Source organism: Chlamydotis macqueenii, chromosome Z (assembly GCF_036417535.1).
Source record: "Chlamydotis macqueenii isolate bChlMac1 chromosome Z, bChlMac1.mat, whole genome shotgun sequence".
In the NCBI taxonomy this organism is placed as follows: domain Eukaryota; kingdom Metazoa; phylum Chordata; class Aves; order Otidiformes; family Otididae; genus Chlamydotis; species Chlamydotis macqueenii.
Window position 1 is genome coordinate 75,009,260 of NC_141593.1, and position 18,581 is coordinate 75,027,840.

The 18,581-nt window shown below is 37.3% G+C and overlaps 1 protein-coding gene across 6 annotated transcripts in view; it reads left to right on the forward strand.

The window, feature by feature from the left end:
• The window catches only part of ZFYVE16 (zinc finger FYVE-type containing 16), a 30,144-nt gene that overhangs the window by 3,053 nt on the left and 8,510 nt on the right, over positions 1–18,581 (forward strand). For 5 of the 6 annotated variants that reach the window (XM_086769948.1, XM_086769953.1, XM_086769952.1 and 2 more), the window contains exons 2-11: positions 5,769–5,877; positions 6,067–8,243; positions 10,951–11,047; positions 11,930–12,106; positions 12,963–13,114; positions 14,902–15,280; positions 15,807–15,929; positions 16,023–16,178; positions 16,776–17,000; positions 17,864–17,946. In XM_086769948.1, the coding sequence (XP_086626074.1) occupies positions 5,808–5,877; positions 6,067–8,243; positions 10,951–11,047; positions 11,930–12,106; positions 12,963–13,114; positions 14,902–15,280; positions 15,807–15,929; positions 16,023–16,178; positions 16,776–17,000; positions 17,864–17,946 (3,639 nt within the window). In that variant the 5' untranslated portion in view covers positions 5,769–5,807. The remainder of the gene's footprint in view (positions 1–5,768; positions 5,878–6,066; positions 8,244–10,950; positions 11,048–11,929; positions 12,107–12,962; positions 13,115–14,901; positions 15,281–15,806; positions 15,930–16,022; positions 16,179–16,775; positions 17,001–17,863; positions 17,947–18,581) is intronic. The other variant, XM_086769951.1, reaches the window with a different exon arrangement.

Here is an 18,581-nt window from a genome sequence, read left to right on the forward strand (position 1 = left end):
GAAATCAGGTCACAAGTAAAAGCTTTGAAAGATAAGAGACTTAAGGTGAGCTTGTTTAGAAATGTACTAAATCTTTACCTAAAGAAACAGCAGGTACTCTTAGTGTGCTTTTTTGTAATATATCAACAAAAAGTTCTATTCTGTCTTGAAGCCAAAGGATACTCAATCGGCAAAACAAAGTTGCCTTCTAACTGGAAAAAAAAAAGGATCTTTGTCACCCCATGTACTTGGAAGCCCTTGTGATCAGTGTGTTCTGATCTTCAAGTGATGCTGGTTAAGGAAGTGAGATGTATGTAAGGACAGATGGTGTGATGAGAACTGATGAGCTGTAATGGTGTAAAATGTTCAGAATGTGACCTGTTTCTATCCATTGTTGTCTTTTTGGTGTTTTTCTGGCTGCAGAAGTAGTAAGTGAGAGCATCCCAGCACTCCTGTAGGCATGAGGGCTTGTAGTTTATTCCTACAGTAGACAGTCAGATGTCTTAAGGAAATAACAGACCTAATTAGCTCAGTTCAGCGCAGTAATCTGTGGAAAGAGATCTCAAAAACTATGAACTAAGTTACCTGATTTAACCATAACTGCAATCCCTGATCTAAAGCTGACTTTCTGAACTAAAGCTTTTTTGGATCTTGCTCTTTAAACTGAGTTTTACAATATTAGATACTAGCTGTTATCGCTGTACTCTAGTCATTTCATGCTTTGATTCCCCCTCTTGTCCCCCCTTTTTGAGAAGGATTGTTACTTTATCTTCAAGTCTCTTTGCACATAAATATTTAACCTATCTTAATATGAAAGCATATGGTCTTTGACAGTGATTTAAAACATTGTTTAAGACTTAAAGCTTTCTACTTTGGGAAAAAAAATTAGAAAAATTGAGCTGGTGAGAGCCTCAAGTTGTGTGTCACACTGCACTGTTAAAGACTTAATGCCTCAGATACAGTTACAAACATTGTGTTGTAGTAGTTTAATTTAAAAAAAAACATTAATCTATGAACCTACTTGGAGAGGGTCTAGTGAGTGTATTCAGAGCTGTAGAAAACATGTTCAGAAGACAGCACTTAATGCTGTTTAGTCAACAGCAAGTCCATGCCTTTAAATGCATGAGATGACAGCAGCAAGGAGGGAATTGATACAAGTCCTGAAGGAATCTGCTAGACACGCTGATTATGCTTCCCTGTGCTTTTCTTTCTGGTAGTGGTCCCTTCGTGCTCGTGCATTGCCCTTTTGGTGTGCTGGCATGCTTTTTGTTTGTCTATGTGAGGATCTTGTCTGGATGGAAAATAACTAAGGAAAACCTCCGTTTAACCCAGATCAGTTCTTGCTCATGCAAAACATCACTGACCAAATGTTAAACTGGCATGATGTAAGGAACGGTAAAGGGATGAGCTGTTGTCAGAACAGTTCCTTTAAAACCCACAGTGAAAAGATCTGCGTGCGTAAGCAGCTGTAGTCTCCTCTTTTACAGCCAGCACTCCTCCTATGCATGCACTCACTTTCCTTGTCCATACAAAACAATAATTTCCCTTTCCCATCTCAGTAATCTTTTTATTATTTTTTTTAATGCTTTTGTAAGATTGGGGGTGGGGGGAATGGTGGGGTGTTTCTTCTACTAAAACTTCTACCTACTTAAAAAAAAAAGTACTGCTCTTAGGTTGTTAGAAGTATGATTCTTAAAATAATGTGTTTAGAACAAACGCAGTTTGCTAAAACAAATGGTTCCTACAGACTTCTTTTGCTTAGGGAAACAAGCAGCCATTTCATAAAAACATGTTGCTAGAGCTTTTGCGGAGTTTCTAATCCACTGCTTGTTTAATGTAAATATTAGGATTGAGTGTAGGCAAATCTAGGGAGCAAAAAATAAAACTCAGACTTGTTGCTGAAAGGTGATTTGAAAAATAAGAAACCAGAAGGCTTTTAAAATTCTTTGATGCAGATACATGGATTCAGGACAGAGAGGTGGGTGAGAGATAAGGTAAGGGGTTACTGCTTGTCTACCCTGGTTTGAAGGTTTTGGAGGGCTTTGGTTTTGTTGGGTTTTTTTGTTTGTTTGTTTGTTTGCTTGGTTTGTTTGGTTTTTTTTTTCTGTTTTAGAAAAGCTGAAAACCTGTGAAACACTTGAAGAAAGAGTAGTAGAATTACAGGAATAATATGCTAGTTATTCAAAATTGTTGGTTGTTCAGAATGCTTTACTAACTCAAATGAAACCGTTTTATTTCAAAACTGTATAGATTCAACTAAATGTAGCAACATTATTGGCTCAGTAGACTGAGGTATTATGGTAGCTTTCTAAGCTCTCTGTAGAAATGATTTGATCTATTAAATAGATATAAATATTTGTGTATGACTTCAGTTCTACAGTTCTTTGCATTGAGATCTTTCCTTCTTCAGAGAGTTCAGTTTGTCAACAGCGTATAGTGTACATGCACCTTTCCCATCTACCTATTTACATTATAATGTAATAACACATATATGCCTAATTCAGAATGTCTTGTGCCACTTAAGAGTGCAAAATAATGGATACTCTTCGAGTCTTTTTAGATAAAGATAGCTGAAATGATTACTTGCCTCTTCTCAATATGTTTTTTGAAATTTGAAAGATTTTTTAATATGAGCTTCTGATGTCATTGAGATACCAAACCAAAATTTATTTCAGAGGAGATCTTTAAGTCTAATTTGATGATAGATGCTTTTTTCCCTCATCAGCAATTTGGATTTTTTTGTTAAAAAATATTTATTGCTGTTTTAAAAAACAGTTGGAATCCTGATTCCAATTGGGAGCTTAACTTCCAGGGTAGTAAATCTGTAAACAGTGTTTGGTGTAGATAATTAAGAATGAAGCAACCAAATTTACAGATTCTTGCCAGCACCTAGCAACCTATCTAAGCTGCTAGCATAGTTTTTGTTCCACTTTGGAGATCTGTTTTGGTGGAGAAACAAGTGTCCTGGTTTCGGCAGGGATGGAGTTAATTTTCCCCTCAGTAGCTGGTGTGTTTTATTTTCTCTGTGAAGAATGTTGGTAAACACCCTGATGATACCAGTCCTTGCTAAAGAGACCAAGGATGCTGTCTGGCTTTCCAAGTCTCACTAATATGCAGATGCAGGAAGCTGGGAGAAAGACAGACAGAATAATTGACCAAACTGGCCAAAGAGAGTATTCCATGCCATAGACGTCATGCTCTATATGTAAGTGGGGGTTTCTTGTGGGGAGGGGGGCATGCATCCAGTCTTCCACCTCTTGCTTGCTGGCATCGTTCTGTCTACCTTGCTGGCTCGGTTTCGCTCCTTTGCTTGCTGGTCTGTTTTGTTTGTGTGATGGCTGCTCAGGACGGGTTGTATTGGTCATTGGGACATTGGCTAGTGAGAAACCATGCGTTGTTCATTTTGTATATATTAATATCCTTATATTCTGTTATTATTCTTTGCTATTTGACTAAACTGTTTTTATCTCAAACCACAAGTTTTCCTTCTTTCCCAATTTCTGTCCCCCATCCCGCTGGGGAGGGAGAGGGTGAGCGAGAAACTGTGTGGTGACTTGGGCTAAACCACAACAGGAATGTGTGGTTGGATGGTGAGGGGCCTGTGACCACCACCCCTTTTCGTCACAGCTGTTAATCTGCATAATCGTTGTAACTTAAGTTGTACTGGAGTGCTGAAGTTGTATAATAAATCCCTCCAGAGAGTAAAAATCAGCTTTATACATTCCTTGATCCTCAGTTTTTTCAGTTTTTTCCCTGGTTTATATGATCTATTTGACTAATTTTTGACTGTCAGTTTTGTCACTGTCCATAAAGACATGCTTTAAAAACAGGTTCCGTACTTCAGTGTCTCTTAATGAATCACCAAAAGCTGTCAACTTTGTAAGGCTCTTAATTGAAATAACTTCAGTTTCAAGTTGTAACCTCCCACTTGCCAGGAGGTGGTGAAATGAGATGATTGTTACAGGCAAGAACTGTATTCAAATGAGTGTAAGAGAAATGGCGTTAAGTATGTACTTGTTGCTGTTTGCTCATTTGATAGCTGTGTGAGACTTGATGGATAATGCAGCTTGCTGAAGAGGGTTGGAGTGACTAATTCATGGCCATGGCTATTCATAAGTAGTACATTCAGATTGTGCCCATATATAAGCAAAAAAATAAAGTGCTGCATTACATTGTGATGCATACTATTTGTTTCACCTTTCTTATGCTTTGCCAGTCTCTATTTTAACTATATATTAGCTTTAAAAAATATTCTTGTCACATGCACATTAATGTGGTAGTAAGTGAATGCACCATTTGGTGAAAGGAAACCTTACACCTCAGTGGAGTAAGTAAAGCATGGAATCTAGATCTGTAGCTGCAGGGTGACGTTAGTGATATGGCAGGATTTTAAGTACTCTTTTGGGATCTAAGCTTTGAGAAGAGACAGTATGAGATGGTCAAAGTGCTCTGAATGGCTTAGGAGGTGAAGTCAGCTGGTGCAGAGAGTAAATGCGCTGATAAAAGTAGAAGGGAAAACTAGACAGACCTCCACGGGTCTAGTTTCCAGACATGAGAGTAAAGGCATCGAAGTCCCTTCAGTTTACTTTGGGGAAGTGTAAATAACATCTTGATTATATGTTACAGGTAATTGCACAGCATGGGTGTTCAGACATGAAAAAGATGTGGAATTAGAAAGCACTTCAGAGTTACCAAAAAGGCATAACATTGAGTGCCTGGAAGTATTCATTAAACAACTGAAATGAAATTATTTTGCAATAAGGAATGTGATTAACAAATAACTTTCTGATGAGTTGGTAGGTCTCTAAAAAGATATTTTTTAAAAAATCGTTTTCTTTGGGACTCAGAAGTTGTATGGGTTTTGTGTTTTGAGTAGAATAGAGATGATAAGCTGCATTACCATGGTGGATTTTTTTTTTTCCTGGCCTTGGAGGAAGTTTTAAGAGGAAGATTTAAAGGCAGCTCATTGATCATCACTGGGGAGGAGTACTGACCTCAACCTGCTTAAATGTGTTGCAGCTCTTTAAGACAATTGTCTTATACTCAGTGCTTCCGCTGATGATCTCCTCTATAGTCACTGATAGATCTTAGCTTTTAGCCTGTGTTTAGTCTCATCGTCTGGTCATAGCTGAAAGTAAATTGAGGTTAATTGGCTGGATAGCTTGGGAACTAAGAGAATCTGTTTCTTTAAGTCTCATGTTCACATGCTCAGTGTTGAACTGGTTGTCAGGTTTGAACTCCTGAAGGAGATGTTTTTCTTTCTGGTATTTCTGCCAACAGAAGGATACTTTCTGTGCTTCCTGCTGCAGTTTAAAGCACAAAATGTCTGGGATTATGCAGGCATCATTAGACAGTTAACTTGTTTTGCAAGGGTAATGATGGCCTATTTTGTTTTTTTGCCTGTGAACTTTGTGGGGTAAAATATATAGGGGGTCAAACTAGAAGATCATAGTACGCCTTCTGGCTTTAAACTTCCTGACGTTATAATGCCATAGTATGTAACTTTCAGATGCATTTGGTTTTGGTAAGACAGCCTCAATTTCCTGATTTGAGGTGAATTTTTGAGTGTGTTGTGCATAGTGTACAGAGTATGCTGTAGAGCGTATTCAGAGTACAGAGAGGCTGGCAGTCTGCAGCCCTGTTTGTACTTATATTTTGTTTACGTAAACAGAGAAGAAAGTGTTACTAAAAAGAAAAAAAACCCTCATAGAAGTTGACCTCTAATTATAACACTTTTACTTTGTAAACAGCAAAATGCTATGAACTAAACAGTGTATTTTTCTTTTTAGGTTTAAGAAGGATAAAGCTTTACTAGAACTGTAACTAGAATGGACAGTTACTTTAAAGCTGCAGTCTGTGACTTGGACAAACTACTTGATGAATTTGAACAGAATACAGGTTAGTTCCTGCGCTGCCTTGTTCTCCAGTGTAATAGTATGGTTCAAATGACTGTTACTGTGGAATTCAAAAGTAACATATGCTAAGTAAAAGCTTGTATTCATGAATGGATGGGATTTAGAGGGAGTGCACTGTGGAAACAGAAGAGTTATATAAGCTTTGCTTTTGATCTCTTTTTGCTTAAAATAGATGAATATGACTGCTACAGAACACCTCAAAGTCCACATGACTCAAAACACCTTTCTTCGGTTCTGGATTGCTTACAATACATACACCCAACACCGAAACTGCAAGAGGGTGCTAACAATTGTACTTCAGCAGAAGCGATCTCTCAAGCTAGCCACACTGGAACAAGTGAAGCACTTCTGAGTTTTTCACCACAAAATGAGAAGAGTATTGCTGGACCTGACCTTTTGTCTACTGTGGACAGTGGTCCCTTAAATGAAATTCAGGCTTCAAGCCTGGGAAGATGTAGTATACCTGTGTGTGATCTTGTTAATGACACAGGTAACTTAATCCATTCCGTGGCTACTCCTGAAGATACTAAAAAGTTGCAGCCAGATGACTTGCGGTACAGTGAAGGTTTGACTGGCTTTGGCATATCTGACGTACCTGTTCCTACTTCTGTGTCATCAGCAGGTTGCAGTGGTGTTTCAAGTACAGAGCAGAGTGATGGGGACTCAATGCTACAAGATTTAGGACATCTTAAAACAGAGGAAATTAATCATTTAGCTTTAAAGTCAGATAGTTATGCTACAGCAAAGATCTCGGATACATGTGATGATCAACACAGGACAGAATCTTTAAAGTGCAGTGAAGTATTTGATCAGCTTGAACAAACTGCTCACCTTAATACTGTATGTGTCCCTGCAACATCAAAGGATTCAAATGCATACAGTCCTGAAGATGAGAAAACATATGAAAAATTACCTTGTGAACCACGAGATCAAAGTGCATGCTCCACTATAAGCGAAGAGATGTATGGAGGAAATGCCACAGAAAAGATAGACTCCAAAGATGAGAGTGACGTTGAATCCATGCCTTCAGATCTGCCAAAGAGGCCTCCGTTGCACAAAAGCCATGCAACATTACCTGGGAAATGTGTTTTACCAGGCTCCTCATGTCAAACAGGAGCTAAAGTAGAATTGGAAAAGAAAATAGCAGAAAATGTAGGTAGTGAAGAACTTAATAGCAATGAAATACTAAACAGTGTTTCGGCTTCATGTATTTCAATTGAGGATGTCCAGACCTCACTGTCTTGTCTTCCACTTCCTGTATCTATATGTGGTTCATTAGCTGCAACAGAAGAAAAAGTTAATCCTCTACCTCAAAGTGAAATGGCAGAGGTTATTAGTGATATTTTAACTGCTCATGCTGGAAAGTCTAAAACTGATCTCTCTGGTAGGGAATCTTGTGAAAACACTGACTTGCATGAACAGGAAGGTTATATAGCTAAAATCAATAAAAGTATTGTGGAACAAAGTACAGATGGAGAGAAGTATGATACTGACAATGTGATTGACAACAGTGATTCTCAGCAAATAAAAGCTTTTGCTTCTGCTTTTCTTGAATATGAAGCTGAGCCATATGGTGTTGATATAGACTCTTATTACAATGAAAGTATGAGCCCAGTTATGGCTGACTTTATTGTTGAGGAGGATGTTATTAGAAGTGATATTCTAATAAGTGATGCTGAGCTTGATGATTTCTTGTATGGACAAAGTCTTCAGTCCAATGTGTCGAAGTCTTCAGACAATGACAGTAATTTAATGGAAGCTGATGCAAATGAAGGGAATTTAACACATGTGAACAACTTAGATTTCACAGAGACCACTGAAGAATATATGCAAGCAAACCCAGAGGAGATAACTAGCATTAATAGTAATCTTAAAGTATATCTTACTGCCAATGAATCAGAATCTGCAGTGGAAGAGAATGTGTCTCATATTCAGGAGCTGACTGAGAGTGGTAGTGAAGCACTAGTTTCCAATGTTTTTACTGAAGGTGCAAGATCAAAGCAATTGCTTGGCCTTTCCCAAGGAGCTGTTTGTCAGAAACAACTGAATACAATGGATGTACTTGAGACAGAAAAGCAGGAAGCCAGTTCTATTACTGCAGAAGCTTCCCTCTCAGGCATCAGTGTAAATGTTGGTAAAAATTCTGAACTTGTGCACTCTGGGGGCAGCGGCTCTGAAGCTAGGGGAGGTCAAACATCTGGAAATGTAGTAGAATCACTTAAAATACCTGCAGCTGTCTCACGGAAACAACCATTGTGGGTACCTGATTCAGAGGCACCCAACTGCATGAATTGCCAAGCCAAGTTCACATTTACAAAGAGACGACACCACTGTCGTGCATGCGGAAAGGTAAGTTATTGGAGAGGGATCCCATGTTACTGAAAGCAAATTAATTCTGTTTTAGTGATAACAAAAATACAGAAGGGAAAGAATATTGACAGAATTTTTCTAGGTTCAGAGCATTTTATTTAAAAAAAATATTTATTTTTCCTTCGTAGAAACTCAGACTGTTGGAAAAGACTGATACTAATTAAGGAAAGTATGAATTTTTTTGTGAAAATAATTGAAGGGAAGTAGGGAGAATGTTCTTAGTCTAGCCAGCAATGGAAGATAAAATAACATGCTTTGTATAGAACAAGGAAGATTAGACAGTGGACTACTTCATAGCAGTCATAGTGAGTCGACTTTTTGGTCAATTTTTAAGTTAAACTTAAAAAAAAATGAGATTATGGTGACTGGAATTCAGGTAAGTGGTTATGCTAGCTGTAAAACACTGCCCATGAAAAAATGTAATCCTTCCAGATTCAGGAGCTGTAACAGCAGTACAGATGCAAAGGATTTATAGCCTAAATCTGTCCTCCTGTGTGTTTAAATGTATAATTTTCCAGGGGGGTAATCTCAGGGGAAAAGTATGCTACTCTTCTGGAGTGAAGGCTACTTGCCAACTGAGCAAGTAATCTGTAGAACTTTTTACAGCCTGTGGTCTTCAGCAGTGAGTGAATAATGTCAAAGTTTATTCTTCATTCAGAATTCCCTTGTAAGCTACTGTGTCTTCAACTTCTACTACTGCATAAATAGAAATACTGACAATACTAATGAACTTATTTTTCAGTGTTCTCTGTAAGCTTTTTGGATGAGGAGATGTAGAAAATACTAATGTCAGTACTTACTAACTTTTTGCATCCCCAGTGCTGAGAAGCATCTGAAGAGGCTTGATAATTCCCCCCCCGCCTCTTCTAGCACTGTATGTTCAAAGCATTGTACCTGCTTACTTCAGTTGTAGTAAGTGTGAACTAAAATGTAGGTCTGAATTTGGGCACCAAGAAAATGAAGAACTCATGGTGATAACGTAGAAGTCATTGAACTTAGTCACTTGGCAGAATATCCTGTTGAAGTTTTGTAACAATTTAAAACACAGTTCTTCAAAGTGTTTTGTGTAGTCATAAGACTGGCTGACTTCAAGTTCCTGTTTACATTCACTGTTAAGTTTCTTGTGCCTTGTCTAGACATGGGACAAGGCACAGTCCTGTTTACAACCATCAGCTGTCAGTGCTACTAATCTTGTGTGTTAACAGAGGGGTTTTGGCAGAAAAATGGTGTAATTAGACGGAGTGTCACAATGCATGTTGATTGGGAGAATGAGTGAAGGCAGTACAGATTATCAAACGTTATGGATACTGGAATGCTGTATAGCTATGCAGCTAGCTCTTCTGAATGTGCAACAGCTTAACTTTTCTGCCTTGTAAGACTGTTTGTCTTTTTAATAATAAGTTTTTGTCTTTTTAAAAAAAAAAGGCAAAAACATGAACAAAACATTCCTTGTGGACATTTTGTGGGTTGTTGTGTTTTCAACCACTGGGACATACAGAGAAACTGGTGGGAATTCACAGTTGTCCTCCATGGACTATTCTGGAAGAAATTGTATAGTTTTCATGTGGTCCTACAGTTGTTTTGATCAGTGAAAATTACAACACGTGTGAATTCTAACATCTGTGCTAGAGGGAAGTGTGAGTTAAGTGGCCCCTGCTTTCTCTCCCATCTGCAGCACTTGTGAGCCCAGACGGTTTCTCAGTTGCTTTACTTGTTTGTCTCTTATTGTGGTATGCTTCCTAGCTCAACCAGAATAGATTTCTTTGCGGCCTCATCTTCATCGCCTTTCCCGCGTTACATTACCTGTCTGTTAGATTGTCTTCACATCTTGTCTCCTATGCATTAGGATTAAGCAGGCTCCTCCTTTGTGGGTCCCAGTGGCACCAAGTGTGAGAGGAGAACACCAATTGCAAAGGATTAGCAATTACTGCTTAGCATTTGAAGCCCTAAGGTGGATTGTAACTGATTAGCAGTTAATCTTCACCAGTTACATTCTTAACATCTTTACTGAGCATGTGCATTTTCAGTTGAGGTAAATTACCTCTGATGCTAAAGCAGAAGCAATTGCAATAGTTTGGTTTTTTTTTTTGAACTCATGTTGCACTGGTCAAGCATTAATGTTTGTACAGTGACTTCTTACTTAAAGAAGTTAAATTGTAATAACTTTTTTTTTTCCTTGGTCAATACTATTTGGTTTTTTTTTCCCCCCTTAATCCACTGTGTGTAAGAAAAATCTCTCTCCATCTGTCTTACAAACCCCTTTTAAGTACTTGAAGACCACTGTAAAGTCTCCCCGTAGCCTCCAGGCTGAACAGCCCCAACTCTCTCAGCCTGTCCTCATAGGAGAGGTGCTCCAGCCCTCTGATCATTTTCATGGCCCTCCTCTTGACTCCCTCCAACAGGTCAATGTCTGTCTTGTGCAGGGGACCCAGATTTGGATGCACTAAAACCCTTTTTAATAGAAATGGATTTAGTCTAATTACTTTGCCTTCTCGTCAAACAGAAATATATTGTAAGATATATATGCTAAAAGCTCCTTTTCTCCTTCTTTACTTCCAAAAATGTGTATACATGCTTTATATAATGCAAGCTGGCTTAGTAAAAGGAGTAAATAATAATAGGAACTTAATTCAGGAAGTACTGGGATTTTGTCTATAATATTTAATTCAGTCTTTTTCTGGTTCAGGTTTTTTGTGGTGGCTGTTGCAAACGGAAATGCAAACTGCAATACATGGAGAAGGAAGCAAGAGTCTGTACTGGCTGTTATGATGATATTAATAAAGGTAATTTTTTTTGTTGTTAGTAATTGCAGTAATCATTGAAGAATAGGTACAAGCTAGCACGTCTTTAACCTTTGCTCTTTCTGGGGAGCTTCACTAATTGGTGTATGTTTTCCTATTTCTGAGATGGAGGGAGGAAGATAATAATTGTACCTCTTAGTTTGATTTCAGTTCTTATTTTAAACTCTGAGTAACAAGCTGGTTATTTTTTATTTTTTAAAAAAGTAGGCTTGAACTCGATAGGACTAAATATAAAGTTATGCTATTGGGTCATGTGTGGCAGGAGTCTAGCAAAAGTGATCATCCCTCCACAGTAGCATTCTACGTGTTTAAAGGCTGTACTCCAACTTGTTCTGACATGTTATTTGCCCATTTTATGTAGCTTTCTATCCTGATATTTTTACAAGTCACTTAACAGGACTACACTAATTGAATCTTAAGATAACATTTCATTAACTGAATGCTAAGCATGGATGCTTATGGAAACATCAGCAGAAAACTGAGGTCCTGATTACTAATATTTAAATAACAAGTTGAAAACATACCAGATTTTTATATGCACCTCAGTGGAATCTGACTTTATAAATATGATCCATGTATTTGCATCAAGGTGCAGCAATTATATGGGTCAATGTAGTCACTGCAACAGTAGCAAGATGTACAAGGAGGTCTGTTTCTGTGTTAGAAGTTAATTATGCAAATGTGCAGGTAGAAAATCAAGAAATCTAAATTTTCTTCTGTATAGTAGCTTCAGTTAATTTTCTTGTAACTAGCTCACTAATTGTGTGAGCTGCTCTTGCAAAAAAAAAAACCTGCCCATAATATTACACTGCAAATGAAATTTAATCAATTGTGAGATCTTAAAAACTAACTACACTTTTTTAGCACAGGCATTTGAAAGGATGATGAGTCCAACTGGTCCTGTCCCCAATTCCAGTATCTCCTCTGAGTATTCTGCTACTGTTCCACCTTTGGAGGAAGCCCAGATATCTGGTAGTGCTAGCTCTTCTTCACCTTCTGCATTATTACCTATCTCAGTACTTAAACAACCTGGTGTTGAAGGTATGCTAAAGATAGTATAATATATCTAATGCTTTCAGGATCTCTTTGGAAAGAGTTGTTGTTTGTATCATGGTACTTGGTATACTGATTTTTTTTTTTGTGTGTGGGAAATAGAAATTCTGTGAACTGGGATGCTGGAAAGTTACTTTTAGTTACCAGATTTGATGCCATATATAAGCTTGACCAAGTCTGTCGTAAGTCTCCATATGAAATGTGGATGACTGATTTTTTTTTTTAATTGTTCTCTCTGTTTCTATTGTAATTTTTTTTTTCTGTTCAAGTATTACTTTAATTGGTTTTGTATAACTTAAAAGATCTCTGGCTCATGTTGCGACTGCCAGTCTTACAGTAAAAGCAAAAAGTAGTTGTTTAGGGAGAAGCTGCTAGCAGCAGTAGGAATTAGTTTTCTGGAAATACAAATTATTAGTGGCTAAGTAGTGTCTCTGTTCTGCTTTTATTAAACATCTGACCTTCAATTAAAATAAATTTTTGAACAAAGTGATAAGCTAACTTTTTAGAGTGTATTTCAACTTTTAGTTTTGGTATGAATTTCATTCTTACCTTACTGCAGAGGGATGACTGAGGAAGTAGCCTTCCTTATATAGGAATTGATAAATTTAACTGTAGCATGGCAGCTTCCTCTGCAGGTGTGTTTTTTGGTTGGTTGGGGTTTTTTGTTTTTGTTTTTTTGCATGCATTTGCCTGCCTGGAGACTAGCTAGTGTCAAGCTGTGCTTTGTTCCAGTAAACAGATTCTCTATATATTTGGAGGGAGAAGAGAATTAATTTTTGGCCCTTTCAGCTATTAGAACATTACAATTATGTGAAGTCAATGTTGTTTTCTTAACCTATTCTAGGGCTGTGCCCCAAAGAACAGAGGAGAGTGTGGTTTGCAGACGGTATTTTGCCAAATGGCGAAGTGGCAGACACAACAAAACTTTCATCTGGAGGAAAAAGGTCGTCACAGGACTTGAGTCCAGTAAACCCTGACTTGCCAGAGATGTATATGGTATGAATTAAGAAGTGTATGTAGACATGAGTTGCATCTTAAAATACTTTTGCTTGCTTCCCTTACATACCATAACAGGAATTTTGCCCCATGGCTTTTGGAATCTGAGGCAATATTTGATTATTTTTTTGGGAGATGGCTGTAAAGTCCTTGGATTGAAATATCCTGTAGACCATACTTCAAAGGAAACCATGTTTTTTGGGGGGTGGATGTGAACTTTAAAAATAATACAGTGGAAAATTTTCCAAAACAAGTTTTTCTCTACACAGCCTTTGATTAACTACTTCTATGATGGTAACCTCAGCCATAGTTCTGAAACTTGTCATTAGCAACATGCTTATAGTAAAAGTTTGTGAATTTTTTCAGTGGCTTGCAATAGTTTGCCTGTTGGATTAGACCAACTGTAAGTTGCTTAATGCCCTGGGATACTACGTTATGTAGTCCAGCAAAATCTATTAACTGCTTCTAATATGAACTAATATTGAACTGAGAGGGGGAATGGTTTTTTAGTAATAGATCATATTCATGGTGTTGAACTAGTTGCACGTGACAAGAAAAGTCCAAAGAAGTGGTGTAAGCTTGTTGTGGAAAGATTTGGAGAGATTCCTCAACTGGCGACCTTTTATAGTATAACACAGCTCTGAAGCACTGTCTCAAGTGATAACATAAATTCTATGAGCTAACAGCATTCAAGAGTTTTTAAATCTTAGTAAATTTAGTAAAAAATTAGTAAAGCTAACAACTAGGCCAGATCATTATTACTTGTATATGGAGGATCTGAACGGTTACCAGGTGTATAGCATGTGAATGGACAACAGATAGTAGTAAATGTTACTTGATTTGAACAAGGAAGGAGCATAGACAGTTAGTTGATGGTTCTTGTATGCTGCTTTAGAAGCTCAGACAAAACCACCATAGTGCAGTCTAAAGCAAAGGGTATGTTTTACTAGGTAATACATAATCATGAACTGCTGCCACAGGATGCTTTGAAGGTTGAAAGTGTAAGTGATAGGAAACACCAGCAAGCAGATTACTGAGGAAGAAGTCAATTAGAGGCCAATTTAGTAATGTTTTTCTCTGTGTGTTTGTGGGGTGGGTTTTTGGGGGGTTGGTTGGTGTTGTCTTTTTTATTTATTTTTCTGTCCTGTCTTGTCTAAACACAGGCATACCCTAGCATACCAGAGGAACTATTACAGGGCAAGCATAGAATTAGATTTTGTTGTTGTTGTTGTTGTGAAGTCTCCCCTATTAAGATAGGATGCAAGCCTAACATAGTGGAAAGATTAAAGCACACCTCTTAATCTGTTTTATTTTTTTATGACCACTCATATCCTAATGTGTCTATGCTTGTAGCTTGTCATATCCTTTTTGCTGGGGGAGCAGCATAAATTTTACTCCACACTAGAAATAAATTGGACCATAAGATGCTAGACTCAATACTAGTACGTACTGTAGAAATAGAAACACACTTGTGGTACTGAACTGCTGATGCAAACAATTGCAAATTACAGTGATGACAATGTTTCAGTAGCTATGAGTGAGGGAACAGTAATACTAAAGAGATCCTGGAGGGGTACTTGGTTTATTGTTGATTGTATTACATCTGATTGTTGTATGCTAAAATGACTAATCTGCAGCACTTTAAGAATTTCTGTTACTGGACAAGTAAAAATGTGTTCTTGGTATTTGCGATAGGTTTTTCTCTTTTTGCTTCTAGAATGTTGGCAATGAAAGTGTAGCGTGTTGTAAGAGTGTAGTTTTTGTTGTTTTTTTTTTCTTCTTCATAGGCTGCAAACCCAAAGGAAGATGACGTATTAACTGATGTAAATCCAACACCCAAGGAAGAAATCGGTATTTTTACCAGAGTGGAGGAATTATGTCCTTCTGTTTCTTCAGATGATGTACAGCAGGCTGTTCCAGGCCAGAGTGAGGTGGTACATAGTTATGAATCTGTAACTCCAGAAACTAAAGAGTGTTCTCCTACTGCAGAAGCCAAGAAGACTAGTTCCAGTTCAGCTGATCAGACTACAAGTGATATAGCTGTTAGTCCTTCAAGTTTCAGAGCACTATGTGGTGTTGAAAGCTCTGTTCGTAAAGAGATCAGCCTTGTTCCTGATGGTGATAAACTGCCACCACTTTTGCTTGCAGTGGGTGAAAAAGGAAAAGGTAAAATCTGAGAAAATTGTTAATATTTAATCACCTGATGCAAGATTTCTAAATATGAACCTGTGTATATATGATGTGTATTTTAATGCAATTCTAATATCTTATTTATTTGCTGCACATTGGGTTCTTGGATAATGGCATGTGTATTACTGACAAGATCAATATGTTATGAAAAGAATACTTCATCATTTAAATGCGCTACACTAGTGACTGTGCTCTTTGATGGTAACTAGCAGTACCAGTATATAGATGAGGGGACAGCATACACAATTAGTATTTAACCACATGAAGGGCAGCCCTACTTTGCATTTTTGTTGCAAGTTGCTGTTTCATTTTTATATGTTCCTTGAATCTTAGGATAAGCTGTTCATTTGTTGATCTGTAGCTATTCTAAGTTTGAGAATAATTACCACTCTCAAGATAGGAGAATGGGAGATAGGACACTCTTTCGTATGCTATAACCTGTAATTCTTGGTTTAGGTAGTTGGCTTACATGTTGAACTAAATCAGGTGTTAATTTATTTAGGTCCTCTAGTGGAAGAACATCCATCTCACCAACAGGTCACCTTGCTTCTTGTGGAAGGAGATCCTAATCCATTAACTTTTATCCTAAATGCAAACTTACTTGTGAATGTCAAGCTGATAACTTGTAAGTAGCACACGTTTTCTTTTCTAGTAAATCCGACTTGCTTTTTCTGACTGTAAAAGAACATTACTGTGGTATCTATCTTTTGAATTGGAGATTCTTCAGAAAAGTGCTGGTACTTCTCAACAAACGGACTTCATGGTTTGGGCCAGGCAGAAATTCTCATTCTGTTGCAGTGTTTGCCAGATGAAGAGATTTTTCCTTGTGAAATATTTAAATTATTCATTGACATCTATAAGGATGCAATGAAAGGTATGTGATTTTAATGTCTAACTTCTTACTTTATAATGTCTTCTTGCTGATCTTTAAAGCTGGCAGTTGATACGTAATTTTTCTTGAAGTATTTGTAGATATCTAATGATTCTATTAAAAAAAAAGAAAAAAAAAGTTTCTTTGTTTCATACTCTTCTGTAAATTTCCCATTTGCATTTTTTTATTGTTATTCAGTCATACTATGTTGGAGATTCTGGGTATAAGTCCTTGAGTCTGTGGTTTAGGACATCGGAACTTCATTTGTAGAAGTACAATGCTCTTATGTATATAAAGATTTGAGGCTGTTAATTGAAGTTCATCTATTGGTGTATGCTTGTTTGCTAGAACATTGTACACTTCATAGAGTTTTTGGTATTTGGGAAAACCAAGTTTCATGTACAAGTTCATTTAGTTCATAAATACAGAGCACTTATTCTGTGGGTTTAGATGTCTGTCAGACTTTCAGTAAGATATGAGATTTAATACCATACGGCTTGGCTTAGGAATTGGTAGGAGACCACTGACTGGCGTAGTTTTCTTGACACTAACGTATTCCTTCTCCAGATGTGTAAAGACTCTCTGTCCCTCTTTCTACAGGAAGGTCAATAAGAAACATGGAAAACATCACTTTTACTGAAAACTTTCTTGGTAACAAAGAGCATGGAGGATTCCTGTTTGTTTCACCAACTTTTCAGAAACTTGATGATCCAATTCTACCAGATAACCCTTTTCTTTGTGGCATTCTCATCCATAAGCTGGAAATACCCTGGGCAAAAGTTTTTCCAATCCGTTTAATGTTAAGATTAGGAGCAGAATATGGGGGTAAGTTCTAGCACTTTAAATAACAGTAAATGAAGAATTTCCTTTGGAAAATATGAGGTCTTTTAGAGAAGCGAAATATTTTAAATAATATTTAGAGTATTTTAATATTTTATGTTACACTTGTGTAAGGCTGAAGTTCATACATGGGAAGCCACCTGTTGAGGCACTTGGGAATTTACATTGTGTGCTAGACTTCCTTCTTTTTTTTTTTTCTTTCTCTTTTTAGCTGATAAGAAAGCTAAGAAACTGAAACTGACCATAGTAAACTATCAAAATGTCTGACTTCTGTTGTCATAGGAGAAATGTTCAAAGGGAAGTTCATAAGCCCAATTTACAACTCTGGCAAATCAGGTTTTTGAATGAAATTACTGAAATTTAGTATATTGGCAATATATTACTGCTTCATGAAATGGCTGAAGGTATTCGTTACTTACAAGGATAACTTGCTAATTAATGCCTTTGAAACCTCTAGGGCTGTAAAAATGTAGGAGGCATTCTTTCAAAGTGAGGTGGATGTAGAGCATGTAAATGTGCTCCACCACAGGTCGTGTAGTGACACAACCTCCATGTGGGAATTACCATCCACAGTCTGTTGCAGGCTAATGTCAGCATTTTGTAAATCCCCCAACAAGATTTACATTTACTGTGCCCCAGGCTCACCAAAGGAAAATGTTTATGTGAATTCCCATTGCCTTGAACAGATAAAAGCTAGCATGAGCAAGACCTCTAGTTCCTTTGGCTGGCCAGACACTGAGATGAAGAAACATGGCCTTTAGCTGAAAGTAAAAATAAATGCTTGGATTAACAAGTTTTACAGTTGGTGATAGGTAAACCTAACCTTTTTTAATTTTCCTCCACCCTAGCATATCCAACTCCTGTGGTAAGTTTCAGGCACCGAAAGCCACTCTTCAGAGAGATTGGACACACAATTATGAATCTGCTTGTAGTGAGTAAATGTTTCATTCTGTTCCCTTCCAGTTGTAATTTAGGTTATACAAAATATCCTCAAAACTCTTAATTCTTGAAAGCTTGAGTTATTTTTGACAAAAGGGTGATATTTTGTTTTTCATGCTTGACTTGAAACTGTCTTGCTGAAAAGTATTTATATGTGAGTTAGGAAAGCGATCTTTCACATTACGTTATTACGCATTAGTTCTGCTGATAAGAAGTGGCTTTAAATCAACGAGAAAAACCTTAATATTTACCTTGGAGCAAAATCATTGTTCAGTTGCTTTTTCCTCTTCCAAGCATTCGGTATGGTGCAAGCATTCTAGTATTAAATTTGACAATTTTTGGATCTGAAGAAAAAGAGTTGACGGGCAGATGCTGTCATGTAAATGTAACAGTAATTACTTTGTCAGACAAACACGACCATACCAGGATTAACCAGTCTGACTGTCTTATACCAAGAATTTTAGATTTTGGCAAAATCATCAGAGTAAGTCTGGAATTTATGCACTTCCCTGAGGAAGTTTTTCCCTGTTACTCAAATAATTTCCTTTAAACCTCAGTAATCATGTATTCCTGACCAGTAACCTCCTTCTAATACTTAAAGAGAACTTATCCTTAATGCTGTGATAA